This window comes from Eretmochelys imbricata, chromosome 2 (assembly GCF_965152235.1).
Source record: "Eretmochelys imbricata isolate rEreImb1 chromosome 2, rEreImb1.hap1, whole genome shotgun sequence".
Taxonomy (NCBI): Eukaryota; Metazoa; Chordata; order Testudines; family Cheloniidae; genus Eretmochelys; species Eretmochelys imbricata.
In genome coordinates this window covers 269,738,457-269,757,156 of record NC_135573.1, presented here as the reverse complement: position 1 = coordinate 269,757,156, position 18,700 = coordinate 269,738,457, and the positions used below count along the sequence as shown (strand labels likewise).

The following is an 18,700-nucleotide window of genomic DNA, read 5'->3' as shown; positions in this document are numbered from 1 at the left end:
GGAGACAGAGCAACCCAGCCTGAACTGGGTCCAACGCGGCTTGGCCGGCCCTGGCCCAACCCCTCTGCTGGCCTGTGGGCGTCAGGGTCCATAGCCGGGTGCCCGACGCAGAGCTGCCGGGCTGGGCTGCCGGCGGTCAGCGCCGACACACGGGGAGCATCGCACCCGGCGGGGCCCAGCACGGCCTCCCGCAGGCCTCGGGCCAGGAGCACGGAGCGAGACGGGGCAGCAGGAGGCCACGGGGCTGCCCTAGGGAACTGGGGGTCTGCTCAGGGGTCCGTGCCAAGGGCTGATGACAGGCTGGGCACAGACCGGCCCTGGGGGATCCGTGACAGAACCCGAGCTCGGCTGCCATCGGGGGCAGGCCCCCACGTGCCCGACCCACAGGGTCGTTTTGGAGGGAGCAACACAGAGAGTCAGAGCAAAAGGGGGCCCTAACTGCTGGATTCCTCCCCGCCCCCCATGGGATCCCCCAGGCACTAGCCCCAGGGTCCCTGCCCCCAGTGCTGGCTCTGGGGAGGAGCCCCTCGCCTCTCACCACTGGTTGCCTTCTCCAGGAGCTCCACGGCCACGGGCTCCCCGTCGGGGGGCGGGTCCTCCACGCGCTGCAGCAGCTCCTGCACCAGCTCCGGGCGGTTGGCGGGGAAGATGCCCACGTGGTCCCCGGGCAGGTACTGCAGCTCCGGCTGCCCGGCCGTGTCCAGGCGCACCAGGATGGTGGAGCGGCTGGGAGGGAGGGAGGCGTCAGAGCGGGCCCCAGCGCCAGGGGCGGGGGGCTCCCAGGGCCAGGCAGGGCGGCCCTGGGCGGGGGTCTCACCTGGACTCCTGGCTCTGCAGGTTCTGCACGGAAAGGACACGGCACGGAAACACCCTGCGCTTGTGGACGTGGGATAAACCTGCCAAGCAAGCAGAGCCCGAGGGGGTCAGTGGGGTCCAGACCCCAGCAGGGGGTGCTGGGGTGGGGGGTGGCTGCTGGCGAATCCACCCTCTGCCCCTCCCAGCAGAGGGTCCAGGGGATGGGGAGGGTGGGGCGTGGGCTGGGGTCGGGGGGGGCTCCCAGTGACTCCAGCCCCAGCCTCTCCAGCAAGGGGCACTGCCTGGGGGGGGCTCCCGGCTACTCCAGCCCCAGCCTCTCTCAGATCCATGGATGCCAAGGCCAGCAGGCTCAGCGTGGCCAGCCGGCCTGACCCTGCGTAACACGGGCCAGGGCCAGAACTCCCAGAGCCGCGCTTAGAGCAAACGGCCGACCCCGGCTGAACACCGGTGGTGACGGAGACTCCACCCCGGGCCCGGCTCGGTCGTCCCCGCGGCTAGCGCCCCTCAGTGCTAACCACGCGCCCCGGCGCCTGGCTTTGTCTCGCCTCAGCTTCCGGCCACCGGCTCCTCTTGGAGCGCCTGCCGCCGGATCGGTGCCCCACCTGGGCGCCCCGGCCACGTCCGCACAAGCACTAGGGTCGGCGGGGGCGTGACCCCCGCGAGCGACGCGTCACCGGCAGCCGCGCCGGGGTGCACAGCGCTGGGTCTCCCCGGCCTCGCCCCGACGGGAGGGCAGCTTCACGGAGACCTTCCAGCGGCACCGAGCCAGGGCCTCCCACACCGGGCGCTGCACCCGGAAGCGTGGCTGAGACGCTCCCCTCCCGGAGTCCGTCACCGGCCGGTCCCCACCCCTCAATCGCTCTCTTCGCCGCCCCTCCCTCTGGACGCGTGGCCCCCGAGCTGGAGCCGGGATCCCGGTCGCACCGGGCCCGGCCGAGGTGACGGCCCAGGTCCTGCGGCCAGCCTCGCACGGGGGGTCCTGCCCAGCTGGTGATCGGCCCCCCAGGCTAGCACCCCCGGCAGGGCGCAGGGGGACTGGCCGGCGGGTACCTGTCAGCACGTCCGGGGACTCGGTGCAGACGCCCAGCTGGTAGTTCTGGAGCTTCCAGCTTCGCCGCGTGGTGAAAATCTCCCTGGCGGCCTCCTCAGCGTCGTCCCCAACACAGAAGGTGTCGCAGGCGGCCTGGGGGGCGGGGGGTGGGGAGTCATTGGGAGCCCAGATCTCTGATGTCACAACCCCCAGACCCTGCGTGGGGGCCCAGAGCCCCAGTACCACCCCTGGGGGCAGCTGGCTGCCAGCGGGACCTGACCCGAGTGCACGGCAAGGGGGCGCCCTTCCTTCCACAGCCGGGGGAGGAGACCCCGGGACCCTCCCTTATCCCCCACCTCTCCTGGTTCTGTGCCACCCTCATCTCCTGGAACCCCAATCCCACACTCCAGAGCCTGCCCTTCCCCTCCCCGTGTGCCCCAGTCCCCCTGTGCACCTCAACTCCCCCTGCATCCAGCCCCTCCCTCTGCACCCCATTCCCCTCTGCCCTTCCAGCCCCACTGCCCCTGCGCCCAGCCCCTCCCCCTCACCTGAAAGACCCGTCTGGCCCAGGTGCGGAAGGCCTCCTCCTGGGCACACAGCTCGTCGCCCTCCCCCATGGCCAGGATGCGCTCGCCCCCCAGCTCCTCCAGCCGCGTGTCCACGGCATGGGCGAAGGCACAGAAGTGGGGGTAGGCCCGGGAGCCCAGCCCGAAGACCGAGAACCTGGGTGGCACAGGAGACGGCAGCTGAGCCTCTGCTGGGGTTTTGCCCCAACCCCCACTCCAGCCTCACCAAGAGGGGGACCCCAGGGCCGAGTGGGGACACAGGTCACCCAGTCACCTCCCACCAGCCCAGGGGACATGCTACAGGACAGGGGAGAGCCCAGGGCTGGGCTAGCAGGGGCTGTGGGTCAGGAGTGAGGGGCACTGGCAGAGCTGGGGGGGACCCAGGGCTGGGCTAGCAGTCGCTGCGGGTCGGGAGTGAGGGGCACCGGCAGAGCTGGGGAGGACAGGGCTGGGCAAGCCGGGGCCGTGGGCCAGGAGTGAGGGGCACCAGCAGGGCGGGAGGGAGCCCTGCTGATCTAAGAGGCATTGGCAGAGGGGGCGCCATAGCTCTTGGGGAGACACAGAGTGGAGAGAGCGGGCTGACCAGAATGCCCCCTGGCCCCTGTGTGACTTTCCCATTCCCATTCCCCGCCTGCTGCCCTCACCCAGGGGGGCGTTTCCCGGCCCTCACTGGCTTCTCTGAGTGCCAAAGGGAATTTTCGGTAACATTTTTACAAAGCCTATGTGTGTCTCAGTTTCCCCCGGAATTTGCATTGCTCCCCAGTGGGGGCAGAAGGGTTAACACTGTGCTTGGAGCTGAGCTGGGGACACAGGCGGAGGGGGCCAAAGGGGGAGTTGGGTGATATCTGTATGACACCTGCATGTGCCTCAGTTTCCCTCTTGTGACAAAGTGGGACTGTTCTTAATGTTTCCTCTGAATAATGTGGGGGTGCCTCAGTTTCCCCTAGGCAGATCTTAAGTCTCTAGGTGGTGGGATAAGGGTGTATGATCCTTGCAGAGCCCTAGAGGGCAGGTGTGTGCAGGGGTCTGGACACCGAGAATGGCCGACACCCTGTTTCCTGGCAACGGATGGCCTGGCCCTTCCCCCTGCAAGGTGAGAGCTAAAGGGTTGGAGAACAAAGGAATCAGGTGACCTCCTGGCCCGGGAAAGGGACAAAGCCCAGAGGAGGGGGGGCTGGAGAGAGTTTCAGTTTGGGGCTGGCTGGGACATGGAGTGAAGGGCAGACGGGGTTGTCTGGCTCCCTGCCACCCAAAATGGACCCAGCTGAGGGGTCCTGTTCTCTGCACCTCCAAGCTCTGTGTTAGACCATGTTCCTGTCGTCTAATAAACCTTCTGTTTTACTGGCTGGCTGAGAGTCCCGTCTGACTGCGGAGTTGGGGGGCAGGACCCTCTGGCTTCCCCAGGACGCCGCCTGGGCGGACTCGCTGTGGGAAGTGCACGGAGGGGCAGAGGAGGCTGAATGCTCCGAGGTCAGACCCAGGAAGGTGGGAGCTGCGTGAGCTGTGTGTCCTGCAGACAGGCTGCTCCCAGAAGGGCGACTTCCCCAGAGTCCTGCCTGGCTTCATGGGGAGCAGATCCAGAGCATCGCCCAGGGACTCTGTGACACCTCTGCACTTTGCACTGTCACTGAAGGGTTGACTCTCCTGGGAAACCAGCGCAGGTGGCAGGGAATTGGGGGCTCCCGACAGGGGGCTGGAGCGAACAGGGTCTCGCAACCACCGGCTGAAACCGAGCCCAGCTCCACAGTACGTCCCCCAAGACAGAGATGCCAAGGGCCGAACCAGCCATGCCTGGCAGCAGGAAACCTTGGGAAGACGGGTAGAGGGAGGGAGCTGGGGCTGGTGCCATTCGGGTGGCCCGGCGGGCACTGGCCTGCGGCTGGACTCCGTCCTCACTGTGCTGACCTCGGCCGGTCAGACTGGCCAGGCGACTAGTCGACGGCTCCCGGTTGGCACAAGCAGCCCAAGTGGTGCTGAACGTGCCCGGGACCACCACCCCCGGCAGGGCCCAGCACGGCCTCCCGCAGGTCCTCGCTGCTGGGGGCCAGAGAGACGGGGCGCTGGGGCGAAGGCCCAGATTGGAGTGTGGAGGCCACAGGCGGGTCTCGAGGGAACTGGGGGTCCCTGGGCCCGGCCTGCTAAGGGGTCATGCCCCGGAGCCTGGTGACAGGCTGGGCACAGCTGGACCCTGCGGCTCCGTGACACCCCCACCCAACAGACAAGGAAACAGGCAGCCAGAGCCAGTCGCTAAAAGGGGCAGAGCTGGGGCCGGACCCAGGTGTCCTGGCGCCCCTTGCCGTGGGCATGGCATGCCGGGCTGTCCAGCGGGCGGTGCCTACCGGAGCGTGCCCAGGGCCCCAGCGCTGTCCGTGTTGCTCGACTCCTTCCGCTTCTTCTTCCACGAGGCCACCAGCCCGTCGCTCTGCGAGACGCTGTTGAACCGGATCTTGTAGCTCCTGGGAGGGGACACGCAGTGAGCCCCAGGCCGGGCAGGGCACAGCTGGGCCCATCCTTCCTGCCCCAGAGCGGGGGCTGGCTGGCGTAGGGGGGCGGGGAATGGGGCGTGGGGCCGTTCCTCTCTATGGGGCAATGGCTCCAATCCGCAGGAGGGTGGGGAATGGGATGTGGGGCCTTTCCTCTCTAGGGGGAATGGCTGGCGCGGGGGGGGGGGGGGGGAATGGGATGTGGGGCCTTTCCCCTCTAGGGGGCACCAGCTCCGATCCAGCCCCAGAGTGGGGGCTGGCTGGCTCAGGGGGCCGGGGGCCTTTCCCCTTTCGGGGGCGCTGGTATGATGGGTGGGTTCCCCCAGTCCAAGGTTTGGAACATACCACCCGCAGCCTTGCCCCAGGGCAGTGACCCCGGCCAGCCCAGGGACCTCGCTAACCCCACTGCCCCGGGCACAGGGGGCTGCCAGCCCCAGGGGGTCCTGAGCACTGGCCCAGAGCTGCCCCACACCTGTGGGAATCACTCACTTTTGTTGCTCGGGCTGCGTGGAGCTGACATAGGGGCAGGACATCTCCATCAGCGCCTTGGCAAAGCTCTGCCGGGAGAGAGGGTTCAGGGGCTCAGGCAGGCACCCCTGGACCTCTAGCACTGCCTGCCACCCCCAGGCACCCCCAACCCCCTAGCACTGCTCCCCCGGGCACCCCCTGGCCTTCTAGTGCTGCTCCCCCGGGCACCGACCCCCAGGCACCCCCAACCCTCTAGCACTGCCTGCCTCACTCCCTGGGCACTGACCCCCCCCCCCATCTTGGGCACCACCCCGACCCTCTAATGCCAGCTCCCCACCCAACAACGGTCCGTAGGTGCTGGCCCCAAGACTCTGACCCCTGGGGTCCCCCCTCACCTCCCCACTCTCCGGCGGGTCGCCGTTGCCGAAGGTGCTGGTCACGACCAATACCAGGGTCTCATGCTCCAGGCTGACAATGTCGTACTCGTCCATGCAGACAACCTAGGGGATGACACTGGGGGGGTCAGTGGGGCCAAGGGTGCAGGACAGCGGAGGGGGCCGATGGGCTCTGCTGTGCCTGTCTCCCGCGCGGGGCAGGCAGGCCACACGCTCCAGGCTGAGGGGAGGGATCCCTCTGTCCCCACCCACGCGGAGCCGGTGGAACTCCCTGCCACAGGGTCTCGCTTGGGCCAAGGGTTCAGGCACGGTCAGAGCATCGGACGTTGCTGTGGATAACGAGAGCGTCCACCTAGCCGGGCTGCCTGCGACAGCATTGGGCCGGCGTCCGCTAGGGGCTTGGGGGGTCTCCCTCTGGGCAGGGTCCCTTGGAGCTGTTGGGCCTGGCCCACTAGGGGTCCAGGGCGCCTCCCCTGGGCTGGTTATTCCGTCACTGACCAATAGGGGTCTCCCCGCCTCCTCCGGAGCAGCTGGGCCAGGGGGCTAGAGGAGCCTGGGGGGGAGCCGCCAGAAGTGCCTGGGTTCCCACAGCAGGGATGGAACCCAGGCGTTCTGGCTCCCAGCCCCCCTTGCTCTAGCCCCAGACCCCACTGCCCCCCAGAGCCGGGATATAACCCAGGCTTCCTGGTTCCCGGCCCCTTCCCCCTCTGTACCCACCAGACTCTGCCCCCGCCGAGCTGGGAAGAGAACGCAGGAGCCCTGACTGCTGGATGTTCTGACCCACAAATCCTTCCTGTGGGTCGCACTGTGCTGGGGGCGTTTGGGGGCCTGGGGCAGTGACAGGATCCTGGGAAACCAAATGTGGCATGTTCCCCCCCCCCATCTGAAAAGCATTTGGGGAGATGGGGGGACCCAGCAAGGGGCCAATGTGCCAGCCACAGCCAGTCCCCCATCCTCCTCCCACCAGCCTCTTGTCCCCCAGCTCCCATCCTCCCCCAGACCCCCATGTGCCCCCCACCCACCCCAGCCAGCCCCCGTCCATCCCCTGCCCCACAGCCAGCCCCCTGCCACCGCCCCCTGAGAGCCCTCTCCTAGCCCAGCTCCTCCCCCCACCCCAGCCAGGCCCTCTTCCTTCCCCCAGCCAATCCCCACCCCATACCCCCCTGCCAGTCCCCCTCTCCCCCAGCCAGCCCTCAACCAATCCCCACTAACCCCCACCCACCCCAACCAGCCCCCCCATCCTGCCCCTGGCCATCAACCCCCCGCCCCCCAGGCAGTACCCTGCAGCCCCCCAGCCCCACCTTGGGGTCGAAGGCGTGCCGGAACAGCTCGCCCAGGTTCCAGGCGTAGGTGCGGGACTTGCCCGTCTCGGTGGCGTACAGGATGGTGGCCTTGACGCGACGCGCCATCACGTGGACCATCAGCTTGGCCGAGATCTTCACTGCGCTGGGGGGAGGCCGGAGGGTGTCACCATGCCCACCCCAGCCCATGCCCAGCACCAGCTCCCTCCTGTAGACCCCAGCCCTGGGCCCCTCCCGGGCCAGGGCTCGGAGCCAGCCAGGGCAGTGCCGGGCAGCTGGGTACTACGGCTACAAGCCGCGGGGGGCGGGGGGCAGGGAGAGGAGACAGCGATGGGGCAGGATATGGCCTCGGTGCCTCTGCCATAGGTTGGCCCGGGCAGAGCTGGCCAAGGCCTCTGTCAACCCCCCCAGGTGCTCTCTGCAGCCCCAAGCCCCCCCATGCCCGCTCAGGGGGGTCAGGGATGCTGCAGCTCCTGGCGTCTTGAAGCAGCTGGCCATGCCCAGACACGACATGCCCTGCTGCTCCTGCCACGCCTGGACACGTCTTCACACCCTGCCAGTCCTGCCACGCCCAGACACGTGTATCCACGCCCTGCCAGTCCTGCCACGCCTGGACATGTCTTCACACCCTGCCAGTCCTGCCACACCCAGACACGTGTATCCATGCCCTGCCAGTCCTGCCACGCCTGGACATGTCTTCACACCCTGCCAGTCCTGCCATGCCCAGACACATGTATCCACGCCCTGCCGGTCCTGCCATGCCTGGACACGTCTTCACACCCTGCCAGTCCTGCCACGCCCAGACGTGTATCCACGCCCTGCTGCTCCTGCCACGCCTGGACACACGTCTTCACACCCTGCCAGTCCTGCCACGCCTAGACACATGTATCCACGCCCTGCCAGTCCTGCTACGCCCAGACACATGTCTTCACACCCTGCCAGTCCTACCATGCCCAGACAAGTGTATCCACACCCTGCCGGTCCTGCCACTCCCAGACACACGTCTTCACACCCTGCCAGTCCTGCAACACCCAGAAATTCGTATCCATGCCCTGCCAGTCCTGCCACTCCCAGACACACGTCTTCACACCCTGCCAGTCCTGCCATGCCCAGATATGGGTATCCATGCCCTGCCAGTCCTGCCACACCCAGACACACCTATCCATGCCCTGCCAGTCCTGCCACGCCCAGATACGTGTATCCATGCCCTGCTGGTCCTGCCACACCCACACACGCCTATCCACGTCCTGCCAGTCCTGGCACACCCAGACATGCCTATCTCTGCCCTGCCAGTCCTGCTATGTCCAGATACGCGTATCCACACCCTGCTGCTCCTGCCACACCCAGACACACCTATCCATGCCCTGCCAGTCCTGCCATGCCCAGACACACCTATCCATGCCCTGCCAGTCCTGCCATGCCCAGACACACCTATCCATGCCCTGCCAGTCCTGCTATGCCCAGACACACCTATCCATGACCTGCCAGTCCTGCCACATCTGGACACACATCTTCACACCCTGCCAATCCTGTCACGCCCAGACACGTGTATCCATGCTCTACCAGTCCTGCCACGCCTGGACATGTCTTCACACCCTGCCAGTCCTGCCACGCTCAGACACACGTCTCCAAGCCCTGCTGGTCCGGCCACGCCCGGACACCCCTATGCACAGCCCTGTGGGGGGGCGTTGAGGGATGTGGGTAGGGGCAGTGCAAGGGGTGGGGCCAGTGCAAGGTCCCAGGACCGAGAAGGGGAGTTCTGAGGGGACGGGCTCTGCCCTTTCTCATCCCTTACACTCCCACCTTCCACCCCAGGGCCCTCACTCCCCCCACCCCCACCCACTCACGGTCCCCTTACCCTTCCCACCCACTCCCCCCACTGCTCATGCTGCCCCTCCCCCTCCCCTTATGCCCCACCCCGAGGCCAGGCTGGCACCTACTTGGCCACTTCTTTGAAGGTTTTCTTCCTGGTGACGCTGGTGCCCTTCGAGGTATAAACCTTCCAGGCGTCCGGCTGCAAAGGAACCAGCCAGGTCAGCCCCGGCCAGCCATGGGGAGGAGGCGGAGAAGGGACCATTCAGCCCACCAGGGCCTGGGACCAGCCACGGCCGACGGTCCGGGGGGCGGCCAGCCCCACTGTGCAGGAGGATAGGAAGTGGAGGTGCTGGGGGGAGTCCCTGGTGGGGGGCTGGGCCCGGGTGGGGCTGCCTGGGAAGGAGAGGGTGTGTCTGGGGAGATGTGATCCCTGGGGTGGCAGTGGGGGGACTGGGGCAGGGGTGATCCCAGAGGGGCAGGGGGAGGGGTGATCCCTGGTGGGGAATGGGGGGAGGGACGATCCAGGCACGGCCGGATTAAGTCTCCTGTGGGCCTGGGACTATTACATTTTCCGGGGCCCCCTCCCCCCGTATACAAGTCTTTTTCCTAATGTAAAACAAAATGATCACCGTTGTGGCATCGAGGCTCTAACGCTATACCAACCCCGCCTTTCAACGAACATAAAGCCGTCCTGTGCTTACATTTCAGTCTTAAACCATGTAGAATATAGTTAATTCAAAATGGCCGACCTCGTACCTTAGAGAAAACGGTTACTGACTCCTCGTAACGGTTGTTCTTCGAGACGTGTCGTTCACGTCCGTTCTGATCAGGTGCGTGCGTGCGCGCGTCCACAGTAGCCGGAAGATTTTTCCTCTAGCAGCAACGGTGGGGTCAGTCTGGGGGCCCCCTGGAGTCGTGCCTTCCTGGCGCCCAGTATCGAGCCCTGCCGACCCACCACCCCCTCAGTTCCTTTGCGCTGGCCGCTCCCACAGAGGGTGGGTGTTGGAACGGACGTGAACAACACACCAAGAAGAACAGTTACGAGACGGTGAGTACCCCTCTTTTATTACCACGCACTCTCGAATGCTTGTTCCCGTCCATTCCCATCAGCTGACTCTCAAGCCCAAATTCAGGGGGCAGGGTCGGAGTCGTCCACTGACTGGAGCACGGCTCGTCCGCAGGTCGCATCGCCTCTGGCCCGCTGAGTCATCGCATCGCGCGTGGCGAAAGTGTGGATGGAGGAGCACATCGGCGCCCTGCAGATTTCCTGAGTGGGAACCTGAGCCAGCAAGGCTGTTGATGAAGCCTGAGCCCTGGTGGAGTGCGCAGAGATCGGGGGTGTGGGAATCCCCGCCGGGTTGCAGCACTTGCGGATGCAGGACGTGATCCATGATGAAATGCGCTGTGATGACACAGGCAGGCCTTTCATTCTGTGCACCACCGCCAAGAAGAACTGGACCGATTTTCTGAATGGCTTCGTTCTCTCGATGTAGAAAGCGAGTGCCCTGCGGACATCTAGTGAGTGGAGTCTCTGCTCCCTGCCGCTAGAATGCGGCTTAGGGTAGAACACAGGGGGGAAGATGTCCTGGGTAATGTGAAACTGCGATACCACCTTCGGGAGGAAAGCAGGAGGAGGTCTGAGCTGCATCTTATCCTTATAGAACCCAGAATAAGGGGGCTCTGAGGTTAGGGCCCTGAGTTCAGACACTCTCCTGGCCAAGGTTATCCCCTCCAGGATCACCACCTTGTAAGAGAGATAGAGCAGGGAGCACTTTGCCAAGGGCTCAAAGGGGGTGTGGTGCTCTGTACCTCGGGGGAACACCCTACACCCCCATGTTCATCTTTATAAAATGATTGTGTGGTATCCAATGCAAAGTTTGTCATGTCGGGTGCCTTCGGAAGGCTCATGATGCCCTGAGCATGGTTGTTATAGTGATGTAATAGCTTGTAATTTCATGTATATGGTTATGAGGCTGAAAATGTGTCCTCACAGCTTAAAGCCAGGCCAGGCAAAAACTCTCCAGGAACAGAGGGGCAGTTTACTTCTCATCAGGGCATGTATGGGACAAACCCAGCCCAGCCTCACAGGAACAAAGGACACTGGGCTAGGTAGCAACAAAAGAATCTGTTAGACTCTCGAGGGAGTCACCCCCCTTCCCTTGGTCAGTTTGGGACTGCAATGAGGTAATGCTCACCTGACTGTGAAACGGGGAGGGCAAAGCCAAGAGGGAAGAAAGGACATGATAAAAGGGGGAGACATTTGCCATGCTTTCTCTCTTCCACCTCCATCTACAGACACCACCACCGAGTGACTGAACCGCTGAGCAAAGGGGAGAGCCTGGCCGAAGGGCAACCAGCCAGCCTGTGGTGAGAAGCATCTAAGTTTGCAAAGGCATTGAAAGGTCAGCTTAGGATGCATTTTGCTTTTATTTCATTGGACCAAATCCAACTTGTTATGTTTTGACTTATAATCACTTAAAATCTATCTTTATAGTTAATAAATCTGTTTATTCTACCTGAAGCAGTGCGTTTGGTTTGAAGTGTGTCAGAGACTCCCCTTGCGATAACGAGCCTGGTACATATCAATTTCTTTGTTAAATTGATGAACTCATATAAGCTTGCAGCGTCCAGCAGGCATTACTGGACACTGCAAGACGGAGGTTCCTAGGGCACTGGAGATATTGGCTGGTGTCATTTGGTTGCACAATCCAAGGAGCAGCTTACATGCCAGAGGCTGTGCGTGAACAGCCCAGGAGTGGGGGTTCTCCCAGCAGAGCAGGGTCAGGCTGGCTCCCAGAGTCAAGGAGTGGAGTGACCTAGCAGATCACCGGTCCGGATAACACCAGAGGGGAACATCACGGCGGGGTCCTGTGAGTCTAGACAGGACCAGGTTGAGGTCCACTTGGGTCTTGGAGCGGCCTTTGATCAGCCAGTCATCGAGGTGCGGAAACACCTGTACTCGGTGCCTGTGCAGAAACGCAGTGACAAGTGCCATGAACTCGGTGAAGCCTCGAGGTGCTGCTGACAGGCCGAACGGGAGGACTGGAAATTGGTAGTGGCTGTTGTTCACCATGAACCTGAGGAACTTCCTGTGGGGCTGGGCGATCGCGATATGAAAGTATGCGTCCTTTAAGTCAAAGGCAGCATACCAGTCTGCTGGATCCAATGAAGAAAGGAGGGAGGCCAGAGAGACCATGAGGAACCTGAGTTTCTTCACGAACTTGTTGAGTTCTCGCAGGTCCAGGATGGACCTGAGGCCGTCTTTGGCTTTCGGTATTAGGAAATACCATGAATAGAAGGCCTCGCCCCTGTGTTCCTGAGGAACCTCCTCCACTGCCCCTAGCGACAGGAGCGACTGCACCTCCTGGATAAAGAGCTGCTTGTGAGAAGGGCCCCTGAAGAGGGACAGGGAAGGGGGGTGGAAGGGCAGGAGGGCACAGAATTGGATGGAGTATCCCCTCTCTACGGTGCGGAGGACCCAACGGTCTGAGGTGATCCAGGGCCATGCATGGTAGAAAGGGGACAGTCGGGACGGGAAGGTAAGGCAGGGTGGATCCAGTCTTTGATGTGGTACACCGTCCTCAACTGTGCTTTCAGAAGCCGGTTTGGGCCCTGATGACAGCTTGGGTTGTCCCGAGCCCTGGCCAGAGCGTTGACGTGGCCTTCTCCTGCCTGCGCTGTTTCTCCGTCTGGACCTGTCCTGGCGGTTCTGGCGACCACACTGCTGAGGAGGCTGAGGACGGAAGGGTCCCCGCTGCGTTGACGGTGTGTAGAGGCCCAGGGACCCGAGGGTGACTCTGGAGTCCTTTCGGCTGTTAGGCTCTGGTCCATTTTCTCCAAAAAGAGAGTCTCCCCGTCAAAAGGCAGGTCCTGTATGGTCTGCTGGACCTCATATGGGAGACCAGAAACCTGGAGCCAGGAGCCCCTTCTCGTGGCCACTCCTGTGGCCATAACCCTGGTGGCAGCATCTGCTCCATCAAGTGCCACCTGCAGGGACGCCCTGGAGTTCAGTCTCCCCTCCTGGACCGAAGCCGAAAATTCAGCACAGGAGTCCGAGGGGAGCAACTCCGTGAAGTTAGCCATCGCCGAGCAGGCATTGTAGGAGTACCTGCTGACAATGGCCTGCTGGTTTGATACTCGGAGTTGTAGTCCGCCCGTTGAGTACACCTTTCGCCTGAATAGGTCTAGTTTTTTAACGTCCCTATTCTTGGGGGAAGGGCCCTCAAAAACCTTGCTTCTCCTGCTGGTTAGCAGCATCCACCACCGGAGAGTCAGGCCGGGGATAGGAATATAGGTGTTAATAACCCCGGGAGGGCACAAAGTACCAGCATTCGTTATGCTTGGCAGTGGGTGGAGCGAGGCCGGGGTCTGCCACAGGGTCCTAGTCATGTCCGTGAGTGTCTTTATAAATGGTAAGGCGATACGGGAAGGGCCAGAGGGGGCCAGGATGTCCACCATAGGGTCTGCAGCATCTACCACTTCCTCTGCCTTAATGCCCAGACCCTGGGCGGCCCGGCGCAGCAACTGCCTTAACATCCGGGAGTCTTCCAGAGCTGGGGCTATGGAAGTGCCCGCCAGTGCCTCATCTGGTGAAGAGGAGGAGGAGGCCACCAGAGGAGGTGGTTGTTCTCTACCATCCCCACCTGAGGGATCTCGTGACTCCAGGGGGACTGTGGTTGGTCGGCCTGGTCCCCGTGCTGTGAAGGGTGCGGGTGTTGGTGCCGATGTTGGGTCCCATGCCAGTGCCGGTGTAGACGCCTGGTGTAGTATTTGTGCCAGGATCCTCATGGACGTGGCTGCAGCCAGCATCGGCGCCGGGCTGTCGCTGGTGCCCCACACTCCGTGACAACTGGTGGCAGAGGTGGGATGTACTGCACCCCGTGAATGGCGCTTCCTGCAGTAAGTGACTGGGGAGCAGTAAAACGAAGGGGGATTGACGGGGACCAGGCGTGCTGAAGGCTCAGAGAGGGGCAGGGGGCGAAGGAGCTATGCTTAACCCCTGGAGTGTGTGACCAGCGAGAAGGACTGTTGCAGTGATGGGGTCCCCCTGGAGAGTGCAGTGAGCGGTTCCAGGGGCGGAGAAGTCTGCGGCTTGACCCTGGCAAAGAGGTGGTGACCTTGAGAAGGGCTGGCACACTAGGGGTTCTTCCTGGAAACCGTGGGGAGCTGAGAGCACACAGGCCTGTGAGTCCACAACAACTTGGGACTAGCGGGAAGATGTATAACCATCTCCTTAAGAGCAACCTGGTGGAGCTGTGCAGGCAGAGGGGGCTGCGCATTGGGTGGCTCACCAAAGAACAGCTGATTGCCCAGCTGGAGGAAAAGGATCGCCCAGAGGAGCCGATCCCTGTCTCTGTGGGAAGCAGCCCGGCAGATGCAGTGCCGGCACCGGTGTCTGTCCCGGCTGGGAGGGGTCAGACGGCTGTCGAGAGCACTCCGAGGCCCCCCCTACCAGTTACCTATGCCTAGGGGAGGGGCTGGAAGGAGCCCGGTGAATCCCAAGGAGGACACACATCTGGAACTGACCCTCCGAATGGAGGGATATGCCCACAAGTGGGCAGAGGGGGCCCAGACGAAGGAGAACCTGGTTAACCTGATTGTACTGGAGCACCTGTATGAACAGTGCCCTTCCGACCTGAGGCTGTGGTTGGTGGACAAAAAGCCAGCTGGAACAGCTGGCCGACGAGTTTGTGAACAGTCGGTCACGGGGTAGCCGGGAGGAGTCCCAAAAGAACAGGCCCCCCCCCCCGATGCAGAGAGAGAGTCACCAGGGGGCCTCCCAGCGGGGAAATAGGGAGAACCCCCTCCAAAGGGGAACGCCTGGCGTCGGGCCCCTCCGACCCGCTCGAGGGGACCAACGTGACCTGAGCTGCTATCACTGTGGCCAGAGAGGCCATGTACGGTCCCAGTGCCCCGGGCTCAGGGACAAACTGAGCAGACCCAACCTACCCAGGGTTAACTGGGTAGGGACCCAGCTGGACGAGGGGCAGACGGCCCAGGCAAGGGGGGCTACCAGTTTACCACCTGCTCAGGAGGGAAGAGTACCCCAGGCCAGCTCCGCCAGAGGGCTGGAGGCTCTGGACTCAGGGTGCTCGGTTTACAGGGTGGGCGCGGGGCTGTCCCTCCGGAGAGAGTGCCTTGTTCCCCTGGAGGTGGATGGGAGGAAGGTCAATGGATACTGGGATACGGGCGCGGAGGTGACGCTGGCCCGGCCCGAGGTGGTGGCCCCAGATCGGGTGGTGCCCAACACCTACCTGACCCTGACGGGGATGGGTGGGACCCCATTTAAGGTGCCCGTGGCAAGGGTACACCTGAAATGTGGGGCCAAGGAGGGCCCCAAGGATGTGGGGGTACACCACCATTTGCCCACTGAAGTTTTGATGGGGGGGGACCTAGAGGACTGGCCAAATAACCCCCAGACCGCCCTGGTTGTGACCCATAGCCAGAGCCGGCGAGGGGCACTGCATCCTGACCTTGGGAAGGGTACCACACCGGAGGCGCAGGACCCTACCCTGGTGGGGAGGGAGCGCCGAGGGGCATGGCTCAGAGAGGCTGAGGCCTCAGACCTGGCCACTGAGGGGGAACCGGGCCCCATCCCTTCCCCAGCCGCTGAGTTCCAGGCCGAGTTGAGGAAAGATCCCTCCTTGCGGAAGCTCAGGGACCTGGCCGACCTTGGTGTGGGACGGACCATGAGGAGAGGCTGCCAGGAGAGGTTCCTGTGGGAGAAGGGGTTCCTGTACCGAGAATGGGCTCCCCCAGGGGAGGTGGAGTCCTGTGGGATCAGGAGGCAGCTGGTGGTCCCCCAGAAGTATCGCCGCAAGCTACTGTACCTGGCCCATGACATCCCCCTCGCAGGGCACCAGGGAATCCGGCGCACCCGGCAGAGGTTGCTACAGAACTTTTACTGGCCCGGGGTCTTTACCACGGTCCGGCAGTATTGTCGATCCTGTGACCCCTGTCAGAGGGTGGGGAAGGCCCGGGACAAGGGGAAAGCGGCTTTGAGACCTTTGCCCATCATAGAGGAGCCTTTCCAGAAGGTGGCCATGGACATCGTGGGGCCTCTCAGCAAGACGACCCGGTCGGGGAAGAAATACATTCTGGTGGTGGTAGATTTCGCTACCCGCTACCCCGAGGCAGTGCCCTTAGCTTCCATTGAAGCAGACACCATGGCAGATGCGGCTCCTGACCATTTTCAGCCGAGTGGGGTCCCCCAAGGAAGTCTTGACAGACCAAGGCTCCAACTTCATGTCGGCCCTGCTCCGGTGCTTGTGGGAGAAATGTGGGGTCCGGCACAACTGGGCCTCAGCTGATCACCCCCAGTCCAATGGGCTGGTGGAGAGGTTTAACGGGACGCTAAAGATGATGCTGAAAACGTTTATGAACCAGCACCCGCAGGACTGGGACAAGTACTTACCTCAACTGCTGTTCGCGTACAGGGAGGTGCCCCAGGAGTCTACCGGATCTTCGCCTTTCGAACTGTTATATGGAAGGAGGGTGAGGGGTCCCCTGGACCTGATGAGAGACGAATGGGAGGGGAAGGCCACTCCCGATGGAGAGTCAGTGGTGGAGTATGTCCTGATCTTCCGGGAGAGACTGGCTGAACTCATGGGCCTGGCCAGGGAGAATCTGGCCAGAGCCCAGAGGAAGCAGAAGGTCTGGTATGACCGCACGGCGCGGGCCCGTGCTTACGCCACCGGGGATCCGGTGATGGTTCTCATCCCCGTGAGAAAGAACAAACTACAGGCCGCCCGGGAGGGCCCTTTCAAGGTCGTCAAGCAGCTCAATGAGGTAAACTATGTGGTGGATCTGTCGAACCGGGCGCACCACCGCCGGGTGTGCCATGTGAATATGATGAAGCCATATTATGCCAGGGGGAATGTGGTGTTGGCCGTGTGTGGACATTGGGAGGAGCAGGGAGATGACCCTTTAGTAGACCTATTCCCTGGGATCAGAGCTGTTTCCCCCCTGGAAACAATTCCCCTCTCGGATCAGCTAACCCCTGCCCAGCAAGCTGAGGTCAGGGGGGTGCTGCATCCGTACCGACAGCTGTTTTCCAACCAGCCTGGACGCACTAATCTGACTGTCCACCGGGTGCAGACAGGGTCACACCCGCCGATAAGATGCTCCCCCTTCCGAGTCACAGGGAAAACTGCTCAGGACCTGGAAAGAGAGGTCCGGGACATGCTGGCTTTGGGGGTGATCCAGCCACCTGCCAGCCCTTGTGCCTCGCCGGTGGTGCTGGTCCCCAAAAACGACGGGTTGGTCCGGTTCTGTGTGGCCTATCGGAAGCTCAATGCCATCACTGTATCTGATGCCTACCCCATGCCCAGGCCAAACGAGCTCCTAGACAAGCTGGGAGGAGCCCGGTACCTTACCACCATGGACCTTACAAAGGGCTACTGGCAAGTGCTGCTGGATGCAGATGCCCGGCTGAAATTGGCCTTTATCACCCCTCTGGGGCTCTACGAGTTCCTGACCCTGCCTTTCGGCCTCAAGGGAGCGCCGGCCACCTTCCAGCGCCTGGTGGATCAGCTACTGAGGGGGATGGAGAGTTTTGCCGTGGCGTATATTGATGACATCTGTGTCTTTAGCCAGACCTGGGAGGACCACGTGTCCCAGGTTAGACAAGTGCTGGACCGACTCCAGGGGGCTGGGCTGACTGTAAAAGCAGAGAAGTGCAAGGTGGGGATGGCGGAAGTATCTGACCTGGGCCATCGGGTGGGGAGCGGCCGCCTAAAGCCGGAACCAGCCAAGGTGGAGGTGATCAGAGACTGGCCCGCTCCCCACACCAAAAAGCAGGTCCAAGCCTTTATTGGGATGGCAGGATACTACCGAAGATTTGTGCCCCACTTTAGCGCCATAGCCACCCCCATCACTGAGCTATGCAAGAAGGGGAAGCCAGACAAGGTGGTCTGGACCGAGCAGTGCCAGGAGGCTTTCCGGGCGCTGAAGGAGGCTCTGGTCAGTGGCCCAGTTCTGGCAAACCCAGACTTTGACAAGCCCTTTGTGGTGTTCACCGACGCCTCCGACACGGGACTGGGGGCGGTGTTAATGCAGGAGGATGAAAAGGGGGAGAGACACCCCATCGTGTACCTGAGCAAGAAGTTGCTACCCCGGGAGCAACACTACGTGGCCATCGAGAAGGAGTGCCTGGCCATGGTGTGGGCCCTCAAGAAACTAGAGCCCTATCTCTTTGGGCGACACTTCACCGTCTACACCGACCACTCTCCCCTGACCTGGCTGCACCAGATGAAAGGAGCCAACGCCAAACTCCTGAGGTGGAGCCTGCTCCTGCAGGATTACGACATGGACGTGGTCCACGTGAAGGGAAGTTCCAACCTGATAGCGGATGCGCTGTCCTGGAGAGGGGGCCCTGAACTTCCCCAGGTCACTGGTCAGAGTGACCCCGCTCCGTTCACCCTCGAAGGGGGGAGAGATGTAACACAGCAGGGAGTATTAACCTGGTAATGTTGCATGGGAGTTTTACTAGTTTACTATCTTCTGCTAACACAGGGCGTGCTTCAGTTTCCCTGGGGTACTGCACCAATACTAGATGGGGATGGGAAATAAGGGGGTGACTTCACTGAGGGACGACACTTGACGGCCCGCACAGAAAGGCTGGCAGCTGCCCTGCGTAACCTGGGCCGGGAGGGGGTTTGGGGCCAGGTGACACCTTCTGCCTGGGAACCTGGACAAAGGCTGGAGGAGAAGCTGGGGGGTGTGGCTGGGGGAGACGGCTGGAGGGAGTTTCAGTTTGGAGCTGGCTGGGGAGACAGTGGCGGGGGAGGCCCAGAACTGAGGTCTGGGCTCCCCTGCCCCCAAGATG

At 62.7% G+C, this 18,700-nt stretch overlaps 1 protein-coding gene across 1 annotated transcript in view; it reads right to left on the bottom strand.

The window, feature by feature from the left end:
- Positions 1-18,700, bottom strand: part of NOS3 (nitric oxide synthase 3) — a 66,903-nt gene that overhangs the window by 21,440 nt on the left and 26,763 nt on the right. The window contains exons 9-17 of the mRNA XM_077808786.1: positions 9,000-9,073; positions 7,060-7,204; positions 5,759-5,863; positions 5,385-5,452; positions 4,752-4,868; positions 2,395-2,569; positions 1,867-1,999; positions 818-896; positions 539-726 (exon numbers count right to left, since the gene is read on the bottom strand). Of these exons, the coding sequence (XP_077664912.1) occupies positions 539-726; positions 818-896; positions 1,867-1,999; positions 2,395-2,569; positions 4,752-4,868; positions 5,385-5,452; positions 5,759-5,863; positions 7,060-7,204; positions 9,000-9,073 (1,084 nt within the window). The remainder of the gene's footprint in view (positions 1-538; positions 727-817; positions 897-1,866; positions 2,000-2,394; positions 2,570-4,751; positions 4,869-5,384; positions 5,453-5,758; positions 5,864-7,059; positions 7,205-8,999; positions 9,074-18,700) is intronic.